The sequence below is a fragment of the Zootoca vivipara genome, chromosome Z (assembly GCF_963506605.1).
Source record: "Zootoca vivipara chromosome Z, rZooViv1.1, whole genome shotgun sequence".
NCBI classification, from domain to species: domain Eukaryota; kingdom Metazoa; phylum Chordata; class Lepidosauria; order Squamata; family Lacertidae; genus Zootoca; species Zootoca vivipara.
The window spans coordinates 38,180,302-38,192,391 of record NC_083294.1 but is presented as its reverse complement, the minus strand read 5'-3'; the positions used below and the strand labels follow the sequence as shown (position 1 = coordinate 38,192,391).

At 44.6% G+C, this 12,090-nt stretch overlaps 1 protein-coding gene and 1 long non-coding RNA gene across 2 annotated transcripts; one reads left to right on the top strand and one right to left on the bottom strand.

Annotated features, from left to right (window-relative positions):
- The first annotated feature begins 795 nt into the window (after positions 1-795).
- PGRMC1 (progesterone receptor membrane component 1) lies at positions 796-9,381 on the top strand. The gene is made up of 3 exons (XM_035113765.2): positions 796-1,290; positions 6,776-6,931; positions 7,582-9,381. Exons 1-3 carry the CDS (start codon positions 957-959, stop codon positions 7,707-7,709), a joined length of 618 nt encoding a protein of 205 aa, XP_034969656.1. The 5' UTR covers positions 796-956; the 3' UTR covers positions 7,710-9,381.
- On the bottom strand, positions 6,806-11,450 carry LOC132591491 (uncharacterized). The gene is made up of 2 exons (XR_009556995.1): positions 8,001-11,450; positions 6,806-7,964 (listed from the first exon to the last, which is right to left on the bottom strand). It is a non-coding gene; the product is annotated as an uncharacterized LOC132591491 (long non-coding RNA).
- Positions 11,451-12,090: the final 640 nt, after the last annotated feature.

Here is a 12,090-nt window from a genome sequence, read left to right as displayed (position 1 = left end):
CATGGGGTCACGAAGAGTCAGACATGACTAAACGACTAAACAACAACAACAACAACATGTTCCTACTCATATTGAAATACTGCCCCTCAATGAGGCCAAACTTAGATTGACAAAATGTTTAGGGTTATGTGTACCCCCCCACATCCCCCCCCCAGAAAAAAAGCACTGGTTATCAGTATATAATGGAATGAGCACTTCACATTTTGCAAAACATGGGATGCCATATCAGGAATAAAATTGTTGATATAAAAATTAAGTAAGAATGGTGCCAATATACACCCTTGCTTTAATCCGCTTTTAAAAGGAATTGCCTGTAAAAAGGCATACTGTAATTGTTGAAGAAGCCTTATGCATAGGAGCCAACTCCTAGGGGCAGAGATGTATTTGGCCTCCCAATAAAATATTTGAGGACCCCAGGCTCCCACAAAGTTAAAGGGCACTGCCATTCAATGGCGTGTGTGCACTGCGTCATGTAATCAATTATGCGGGTGGGGGGTGTATGTGTGTGCAAATATTCAATTCAAGCCGGCACTCCTGGCCTGATGTAATTGTTGGATAAACCAGAGAAGTCTTTTTTGTCACTGTTCGATCGAGGCAATTTGTTCTACAAGCGGCCTGAGTTGCGTAGGGGGATCGGGTCCCTCTCTCCTCTCCCGCCCACCTGCGAACTCCTTTCCCAAGCGCGGCGCCGCTTCAGTCTCCACCCCGTCTCTGGCTGTGCGCCTCCCACCTCTCTGTACATTGGATCCCAGCTTAGCCTGTGCCCGCCCCGGCTCCTCCTCCTCCTCCTCTTTTTATTCGCTCGCCTGGCCTGTTCCGAGTCCTGTTCCTCTGGGTTCTTGCCTCGGGTCTTCCTAAAGTCAGGAGCTACCCCAGCAGCTCACCGAGAGACCACCGAGAGACCACCGTCTACAGATTCCCGGTCACCCACGGAGAGCGCAAAAGTACCGGCCAAGATGACTCAAGACGAGGCGGCGGCGGCAGCGGCGGGCAACGAGAACGCAGAGGCCGACGACCCCGGTCTGCTTATGGCGATCCTGAGCTCCCCGCTCAACCTGATGCTGCTGGGCCTTTGCTGCTACCTGATCTACAAGATAATCCGGGGGGATCGGCCCCAGCCCATCCAGAGCAGAGACGACGAAGACGGGCCGCCGCTGCCCAAGCTCAAGCGCCGCGACTTCACCCTGGAAGAGCTGCGCCCCTTCGACGGCGTCCAGAACGAGCGTATCCTCATGGCCATTAACGGGAAGGTCTTCGACGTGTCTCGCGCCAGGAAGTTTTACGGGCCGGGTAGGATATTTTTTTTGTGCCCTTTCCGTCCCTAGTTACAGCGGAGGGGAGGGGCAGGCAGAAGTTCGTTGGGAAGGAGGGTGGTGGCGTGGTGGTGGCGAATTGTGCAATCTTAACATGGCACGCTCGGGGTCAGTCTGCCTGTTGAGTCAGTTTGGTTTACCATCCCAGCAAGGCCAGTTTGGGCTAGCGTTGCAAATTGATTCAGTAGAATCTTTCCAAACAAGCCAGTATTTCTCATATTGTATTGTAAGGGAGCAATTAGTCGCTTGCCGGGAAAGCCACTTAAACTCGCAAATGGTGCCTGTACGTGTTTGCTGAGAGGTCTAACTCTAGAGGTTAGCCCCGTGGAGTGGTATGGCGAGGCTTTTGCTCGCGGGGAAGTGTGTCTCGCTTTGCAGTCGAAATCGGTTTTTTTTAAAAAAAAATATCCAGTATAGCTGAGATGATATTTTCGAAGCAGAATGCTTTTGGGTCTCGGTTGAGGTTTGCGCTGCTTGAAGCTACTTGTGTTTGCTCGGAAGAAAGTTCCACAGATTTCGGTGTCGCTTACTCAAGAGCGAATTGGGTAATAGCCAACCTACAGGGCTGCCATAGGCCATGTCTAGACTTACTGAGCAGGTAATATTTGCTCCCAAGTAAGCTTTCATTGGATCGGGGTATTTGTGCTGATCACCACTTTGTATCAATCTGGAATAATCATACAATGGCAGCATTTGTTCATTTCCACCCTCCCAAGAATGTATAATTTAAATCCAGGCTTCTGCTACAAGTATGCATTTGAAGAATTTATTTTCTCTTTTCACCATCTTAGTTCTGAGTTGGGTGTTGTGGTTTGGTGTCAGTGCCTAAAATTCTGACCCATTTGCTAATTAAGTTAAGAAACTCTGCTGCACCTGTAAATAATGATTAAAATTGGATTATCTTATGCTTTGATGTCACCTCTAATGATTTGTGGGTCAGCTATTTTGTTGGGGCTCTATAATGTGTTGCGCCATCTACTTTCTCACTGTGTGTAAATATGAAATAAATAGTTGACCATTTTCCAGTTGATCAGCCATCCTGATTGAAACTGTGTGTGAGAGAGGGATTTAAACTGGAGGAAATATTTCTGTATTATTTCATTGTCATCAATTTACATGGCACTTTAGAGCAGTTTCCTAAACTTGGGTGTCCAGCTGTTTTCGGACTACAGTCCCCATCATTCCTGACCACTGTTCTTGGTAGCCAGGGATGGTGAGAGCTGTAGACCCTAAACAGTTGGAGACCCAAGTTTGGGAAACACTGCTTTAGAATAGGGGCAAGGAACGTGGAGGCCAAATGCCTCTCTGTAAGGTATTCTTTGTTCCATCTCCTCATTTGAGTGCTTTTGTTGGTTGGAGAGCATTATTCAACTGTGATACCATCCTTGTTTGGATGGGGAATGGAGGTTTGTGTGTGTATAAAAACTTGTGATCCCCCCCCCCAAGGATGGAATGTAGTCAACTGCACAAAAGTTAGAGATGCATCCATTCCTATATTCACTTTTGCCTCTGGCAATGCCCACTGCTTGCATGTGGCACCTGAAAAGTTCCCCACAATGAACTCTTGAGCTAAAAGGTCGCTAACAAGAAGCTCTCTGCCCTGTAAAGCTTGCAATCTAACTTTAAGTATGGACCAAACAGCTCCTGCACAACTGTACGGCTGCAATGATGGAGCCTGAATCCCAAAAACCAGAGAAACATCCGACTTCTACAGAAAGCTTTTCAGTGCAGGGATCTGGCACATACTTCCATCAAGTTCCACTGCTGGTGAATAAAAACTGGACTGTCTGTCCTCCCAGGCCAGTACTGTCTTTCTTGACCTGCAGCAGGCTTTCTGTGCAAAAAAAGCCGGGCTGGGGGGCTGGGAGAGGGAAGGTGTGCACACCTGAGTTGTGGTAGGGAGCAGTTGTGAAGCTCTGCCCCAGTCGTGATGGGAAATAGAAGCTGAGAGATGTACATTGTGAAGCGGGTGATATTCAATCGCTTCTTTTTCATTTTAAATTAGCAGCCAAAGCCTTTAGGCAAGGGCTGGGGAACATTTAGCCCTCTGGATGTAGTTGAACTGTAACACCCACCATCGGTGATTGCTGACCATACTGGCTGAGGCTGATGGAAGTGGGAGCCCATCATCTAGAGCAGGGTTTCCCAAACTTGGATCTCCATATGTTTTTGGACTACAGTTACCATCATCCCTGACCACTGGTCCTGCTAGCTAGGGTTGGTGGGAGTTGCAGTCCAAAAACAGTTAGAAACCCAAGTTTGGGAAGCCCTGATCTAAAGGGCCACAGGTTCCTCCTCCTTACTTGGGATACAATGGGTCAGGAATCTTCACAACTGGACACTGGGATAGCCCTGTATTGTATTATCCCCTTGTTGCAGATGGGAAGCTCTCCAGATAGACAGAAATGCTTTGTCTGGGACCACTGTACAAGTTATTGACCAAGAGTACATTTAAACCTGAGCCACTATGTTTGGCTCACTCTTAGCTGTCAGGTTCATAGCAATAGAGGCAAATCCTAACTCCAGGGATTTGTTTGCCATGGTCCCCACTTTAAAGAAAGTTGTGCCTGAAGCTTAGAAGTGGTGCGCTATTTCACACAACCAAGTTTTGTGTGATCGTTGTGGTTTGTATGACTCTGCAAAACGGGTTCCCAGGGCTGTGGAAAGAGATACCAGTACACAGAACATGAGAAGCAGGTAGAAATTTGAAGGAAAGCATGTTGGGTACACATATGAAATGTTAGCATCTGGATTGGTGTCGGGTACAAGAGGTGGGCAGAGGGTAGATCAGGCCGTATTAATATCTCTGGGTGATTTGCAGATTGGTGTGGGATATCTGCAAAATCCATCCAGAGATGTTCATACAGCCTGATCTACCTTCTGCCCACCTGTTGTTGTAGACTGCAACTAAGCTACAGAAATGGGGTCGGGGGGACCGGGACCTTATTGGTTAGGAGCAGGGGTTTATTGTGAAAGTATTGTACGCTCAATTCAGTTCCGGTGCTGAAAACAAATTCCTAGACTTGGAATGCACTAGGGAGGCACCTGGTTCAAGGCACCACCTTGTTTTTTCATTAATGTTATGTGTGTCGTGTGCCTGGCTCTTCACTGGTAAACCCAACAAGAGCAAAGTCTTTCTCATTTTTAGATTAGAAGGCTCAGGTACAGGGAACACTGGGAAGATGTACACTGAAACAGCCTTTCGGATGTAAGGAGAGACTGCCCAGTTCCCTTCCCCCTTGTTTCCCTGCCTAACCAGCCAGTCTTGTTTTGTAGAGGGGATTATACCCCAGGCACTGAAAGACCGGAGGGAGGTGACCACTCTGGCCTATTGTCTCTCTTTCTAGCCCCTCTCAAAGTGAGCTTTGCTTGGCATGCAATCCCTGTGGTTGCACAAGACCCAGAAGCTTCTCCCCAAACTTTCTCCATTCTCTCCCAACCCAGATGTTGGGCAGGCTGAAAGGCCAGAGTGTGCAGTTGCAGGATCTATACAGAGCCCTTTGTATAGCTAGCTAAACATATACCATGGCTCTTGCACTTTTGTTTTTTATTCAACTGTGCAAGATAGATGATTATGATTAATTGTGGCCCGCTCTTTCTGCAAGAGCCTGGGGCCTAACTAGACTTTTGCAGGCAAATGAATGTTAACAAAATGGCAACAAATGGTTTTGTGTGTGTGTGTGTGTGTTGTTGTTGTTGTTTTTTGCTGTTGCATGGAAGTGAGAAAGGATTTTATTTCCAAAATAAGAGTTTCCATACAAACAGCAGGTGTAAGGGTAGGGAGCTGAAGCACCCTCTTAACCTCATCCATACCTCTCCCCCAATCATTTCACCACAAATCATCCCCCTCCTACTGTGATTTACAGTGAGGTAGCCATGAGTGTTTTCTCAGAGCTGCATACTTTGGAGTTCCTCCTATTTAATCCTCTCAACAAGCCTGCAAGGTAGTTTAGACTGAGAGCAACTGCCAGAATGTCAACCATAGCTGATTGGAGATCTGAAGTCTCCAGTGAACTCAGATGCAACATACTACTAAAGTTTACAAAGTAATCTCCACTCATACCTTTTTGCTCCTGTTCGGCAAGCACTTTAATTTTTCGCCTGCCAAAACTATGTCCCTAAATGTTTGGCAAATATTGTTTGGCAACAGTTTCATATGGCCTACTTTTTGCATAGTTTTTCTGCTACTCCTTGTTCCTTATTCACAATGTGCTGCCTGTAGTCTGTTGTTGTTTACGTCTCTTCCCCCCACCCCTCCCCTCTCCAAACATAGATCATACTCTTCTTGAAAGTGTCTCAGTAATTCCTACCAGGCAGCTTCAGAGCCTGGAATTTATAATCCAGTCTTAACACATGTTTCTAGATCTCATGATGAAAGTAAATCGATGTTGGGGAAATTGAGGGGGGTTCCCCCCTCCCCCCCAAAAAAACCCCATGGATTTTGATTGTACAGAAATTTAAAAATACTTAAAATTATGGTGTTCCAGCAACAGTTATGAGAAATCAGGGAGTGATGAACTAGGAAAGTTACTGATTTACACTTTTATTGTCTAAAGTCCATAGAAAATCCTGCCAGAATTGCATATGCAGTGGGTGGGGGTGACCTTGGCCATAATGCCTGTGCTGCTAACTCAAGACTTCCCCTAGGAAGAGAGACAGGTGGGGAGCTGCATTTAATTCTGTTTTGGTGCAGACCAGGAATATGGAACCACTGGCCTCCCACAGGTCCCTGACCAGCAGCCATTCTGGCTGGACGGAGTTCAAAAATATCAGAATTGCCACGGGTTCCCCACCTCTGCTTCAGTGTTAGAAACTCGGTTACGTAAGCTAGGAACAAAATGGCCCCTTAAGCCAAGGCTGGAGTTACCAAAACGGAACGTCTAGTTGCCATTTTTGGGCAAGACGGCCCTATAAAGTCTTAATTAACACCTGGCTAGTTCAGATGACAACCTTGAGCCAGGTTAAGAGCTTTGAGAACTTAAAGAAGAAATGTCCCCTGATCCAGGGACACACACACACACACACAGGCCTATTCTGACCTCTTTTTCTTAATGGTGAGTGCTCCTGCTCAGGCTGCACAGGGGGGGGGGGAAGCATTATGGTTCCAGAAATTCATTCTGATTGTGCAGATAAAATATAACTCAGAGAATTCTACAGGGTGAGCTGCTAATGTGTAGAAACAGTCCAGATCCAATTACCTCCAGATGGAGATGTCTGGCGCCATCTGGGCACCCAGGCAGCTTCACCTGGTCACAAGTGGTCAAAAGCCAGGTGCAAAATGCGCCTGGCATCTGGGTAATTTCGAACACCTGTTTTAAATACTGATGTCAGAAGTTCAGAGGCCAAACGGGAGGGGATGTGAGTGCAGGCATTTAGCATGTCATGTGTATTTGACCTTGTTATCAAATCCTTATGGTCAGGCAGGTATCAGCATTCTAATATCTTGCTCTTTTTCTATGAAGATGGTCCTTATGGGATTTTTGGTGGAAGGGATGCATCCAGAGGCCTTGCCACCTTCTGCCTGGATAGAGAGATTCTGAAGGAGGGACATGACGATCTTTCTGATCTTGATGCCACACAGAGAGAGACCCTGAGCGACTGGGAACAACAGTTCCAATGTAAGTATTTCAAATGTTGTTGCCCCAAAACTTTTAATCTTTTACACCCTCCCAGGAGAGCATATTGGTCAATAACTGATTATGGATAGGGGATTGAACTCATCTCACTTTTTTTCCTAACAGAGTTGGCCATTGTTTTACATTAGCATTAACTAAAAACAGTGCTATTAGTAGACACACAGCACGATTCCAAGCATCTTTACTCAGAAGCAAAATCCCTGAAGACAGGTTTGAGGAACCTTTGGCCTTCTGGATGAAGTTGGGACTACAGCTCTCATTCCTGACCCTTGGAGTCAGGAGTTTGTGAGCCCTGCATCATCCAGAATGCCACAGGTTGAAGTTGAATGGAATTGGTTCTCTGGGAAGTGCGGTTAGGATTGCTGCCACAAGACAGAGGAGCTATTTTAATGCAAACCCATGGAAATTTTCTGCAGGTGTTTGCATAAAAACTTGCCATCTTCTTGGCAGACACAATCCAAATTTTCCCGTTGCAGAATCTAAACAGAACGGGTTTCTGTTGGCTTCACTATTGGTATCAAGGATGTTCTAACCTTACATTTAAAGCATCATCACAACCACCTCCCCAAAAAGTGTTGGTACTCAAAGTTTGTGGGTGTTTATTAAAGTATCTTTCTTTGGTCTTCATTCAGTTAAATACCACCATGTGGGCAAGCTGCTGAAGGATGGAGAAGAGCACACTGTATATTCAGATGCTGAAGAAGAAAAAACCCAAGAAGAAGAAAAACCCAAGGATGCTCAGGATCGGAAGAATGATTAGTGAAGAACGATCTTGAAATCATTAGGGTTTCTTTTTTTAAATCTTGCATTCCAATTTTCTCTCAGTCTAAACACCAGTTCTGGTTTTAGAAATAGTATGTGAATTATCTTTAATTAAACACATTTAAATCTACATTCCTACATAACCTTGCCATGTCAGCACTAAACTTCTTAAAGATAATGTGATACAGTGGTACCTCTGGTTAAGAACTTAATTCGTTCTGGAGGTCCATTCTGAACCTGAACTGTTCTTAACCTGAGGTACTATTTCTAAGTTAGCGGAGTTTGTAACCTGAAGCGTTTGTAACCCGAGGTACCACTGTACAAATCTGGCAATTGGGCTACAACAGAACCCAGTTATTTGGTAAATAAAGGGGGCAGCCACCCAAGTCCTGATGTTGTTGTGCACTTTCCATACTTTTAATGGTGCTTCCCAAAAGGCCTCCAGCTTGGTAGATAGTGAATGGCAGGTATTTGTTAACGTGGAGTTTTTCTCCTTTTTTCCCCATTCAGTGAAGTGAATCAGAGGGGATCAAAAAGCTTTCCATTCCTTTACAGCAGCAATGTTTTGTTTTGTTAAAATAATAATAATAATCTTACCTCTGTTTATTAACTACAACTCCACCATAACCCATATTCGGGCACATATTCTCAAATTATGCCTACTGCAAGTTGCTTCTGTATGGTTCCCTCGGAATCTTTATTGTAAATATTTGGGAGTGGGGCTATTATATGGTTCCTTAATGATGTATTGCTCCAAATATGGGGTATATATAAACATCTGCCTTTGCTAGACCAGCCCAATGGTGAAAGCCCCTGCAATAGATTTCATTAGAATGGTCTGGGAGCAAGCAGGATCCGTGAACACTGGACCAGCAAAAAAATCTACCAATGCAGCGTATGACAAATGGTAAAACAGCTTCAAAACCTGCAGAAAGCCCGAGGAATATCTTCCTTGATTAGTGGAACATGTTAGTGTATGTTGTGGAGCCTAGATTAGATAGCCATAGTTCATGTATGGCTTAAAATTTGATTCTGTGGAGCCTGAACTGCATCCTTGGCTGAGAGGTTCTTTGGAAGCTCACCAACATACACTGATTATAGTGCTTAAGGACTGGACAACCATTACTTCAAAGATGCTTGGCTCACCATCGCTGTACAGCTGCAGGGTGCTCTCAGCTTCTGTGCCCTCTATGAGCTGACTGTACCATAGAACCTTTGCAAAGTGCAGAGGACAAAAATGAAATTGGGATTGGCCTTACTATGGGTAAATAGCTTGAAACAACAAACACCCACCCACCCCATTTAGATAACCCCAACAATGGGAAAGATTGGATTAAGGTTATTGTACCAATATGTGTTTTCTTTTTTACATGACTTATGTTTCTTTCCTGCATTCTTTATACAAAGCAATAAGTGGTGTCTCTTTGAATTTCCAGTATCATGAACAACAGTTCAGCTGCTGCTGGATATTCAGTTTCTAATGCAAGATTTTGTTAGGTTTTTTAAAAAAACTTGTTGGGTGAAGTATCATAACCTACCCCTGGAAGGTTAATTGATAGTACACTAAATGTTCTTTAATTGTACTGCTGTGTCTCTTGGGGGGGGTGTTTTCAACTCAAGAAGCATGCATTTGTTTTCTAAATGGCAAAATAAAAGCCTCCTTAAAAGTTGGTGCATCGTTGTCTGATTGAAAACTAACCAGCAGTATCTAGCACTCCTGTGTCACAGGAAATGGAAGTGTTTATAATGGAATATCTCACTTGTGTGATTTCCAATGCTCCTAATGAAATAAGCAATGGATTTCTAATCAGATATTTCAGTCTTCACACATTCAGTAGAACAAGGAAGCTACCCGTACTTCACAGCTTTTCAACACAATATAAGAAATTGGGTAAGAACAGGCCTGTGGAAGGGCAAGCTACATTACTTTCTATAACACATGCAACACAAGCCTTCTCTCCCAGTGCACTGGTTTGTTCACACAACTAAGGTGTTCTTACTCTATTGGCAAGAGTCAACTGAAGCCACTAAGCAGATGATTTTGGGCACCATTGAGTGGCAAAGCATCACTTAAGGAAATATTTTTGAGGGGTGACCCCTGCTATCAACACACATTTAGGCTGGCCCAGGGCAGCAACCAGATCAGTGATAAAATGGTTAATAACAAAAGTAATTGCATACACTCATAGCTAATACTTTTAAGTACTTTATTTTAAGAAGTGATTTTAAGAACTCTATTTTTCAGCCAACAGTATTTTCCACCAAACACTTAGGAAAGCAGGAATGATTTTAAATCTCCCCTGAAAATTAAGAAGTTTAACGTAAGTTGCTGCCTTCACACAATTAAAATTTTGTATGTATTCATATCAAGTTTGAACTGCACTTGAACTTTTTCTCCAATATAACACATTCAAGTAGGGTAGTAGGCTTTCAGTTAGAATTCCAAAGGTTATGACTAGATTTATAACTATTTTAGGGTAATAATTTGACCACACGTTTTTTGGCTTTGTAGCTTTAGACTCCTTTCGAACTACTAAAAAGTTCAGAGACGGGAAATTAAACACAAAGAAACTTGGACATGCTATATATAGTGCCTTCTCTTAATTTCTACAAGTTGAAAGTACGGTAGTTTGTAATAATGTTGCATGGAATTGCATGGTGTCTTGTCTCGATAATGGACTGGATGAGATCCAACAAACTGAAGCTCAATCCAGATAAGACGGAAGGCCCTGTTTGTGGGTGGTTCCCTAGACCAGATGGCTGGGAGGTGGCCTGCTCTCAAAGGGTTTACACTGCATCTGAAGGAGCGGGTATGTAGCTTGGGGCAGGGACGCTGGTGGTGCTGTGGTCTAAACCACCGAGCCTCTTGGGCTTGCTGATCGTGAGGTTGGCAATTCAAATCCACACAATAGGATGAGCTCCCATTGCTTTGTCCCATCTCCTGCCAACCTAGCAGTTTGAAGGCATACCAGCGCAAGTAAAAAGGTCCCACTGTGGTGGGAAGGTAAACAGCGTTTTTGTGCACTCTGGCACTCGTCACGGTGTTCTGTGCACCAGAAGCAGTTTAGTCATACTAGCAGCATGACCCAGAAAAGCTGTCAGTGGAAAAACGCCATCTCCCTTGGCCTGAAAGCAGAGATGAGCCCATGCAGGGGTCCTTTACCTATGTAGCTTGGGGGTTCTCCTGGATCCTTTGCTGTCACTTGAGGCTCAGGTGGCCTCAGTGGCTTGGAGTGCCTTCCAGGTTGTTCACCGGAGCAAGTTTGAGCATATTACGCTGATCTTGGTCTGACTGCATTGGCTACCAATTAATTTCCAGGCCCAATTCAAAGTGCTGTTTTTGGCCTATAAAGCCTTAAACGGCTCAAGACCACAATACCCCTCAAGGAGTGCCTCTTTCCATATGAACCTACCCAGACCCTGAGATGATCATCTGAGGCCCTTCTTCATGTGCCTCCTCCTCAAGGGGTCCCAGAGGGTGGCAACTTCAGGCGTCAGGTGAAGACATTCTTCTTTAATTAGGCCTTTGGCTGATTTGACTTCCAATGCCCTTTTTAAATGTGCTTGGGAGGGGGGTTTATTGGGTTCTTATTATGTATTTTTATTTATATTTATATTGTGGTTTTATGTTGTAACTGCCCTGAGACCTGTGGGTATAGGGCGATATATAATAATAGTAATAGTAATAATAATAATGGGACCCAGGTGGCGCTGTGGTTAAACCACTGAGCCTAGGGCTTGCTGATCAGAAGGTCGGTGGTTCGAATCCCTGTGACGGAGTGAGCTCCCGTTGCTCGGTCCCAGCTCCTGCCAACCTAGCAGTTCGAAAGCACGTCAAAATGCAAGTAGATAAATAGGAACCGCTACAGCGGGAAGGTAAACGGCGTTTCCATGTGCTGCTCTGGTTTGCCAGAAGTGGCTTTGTCATGCTGGCCACATGACCGGAAGCTATACGCCGGCTCCCTCAGCCAATAATGCGAGATGAGCGCGCAACCCCAGAGTCGGACACGACTGGACCTAATGGTCAGGGGTCCCTTTACCTTTACCTAATAATAATAATAGAAAGAAAACTGCTCTATTATCCTTGCATCTCCCAGTAACTTCACACCTTCCAACTCAGGAAGTGCTATAAATCTCTAGGGACTTCAATCCACCTTTTTTTTAACTGTCTGAAACTAGGTACAGTATTACATAATCAATCTCTATGCCACTGGGACAGGGATTCTATCATATTTATGTAAGCAGTGGCAAACTAAAGAGCTTAAAATCCCCACGATACCAGCTAGAAGCTAGAATGCTGTTGCTGGAGGATAAAAAAAGTCACTTGCAAGACATTTTCCAAGCAAAGTTGTGTCAAACTTTGTGTGCAAACCATGTTA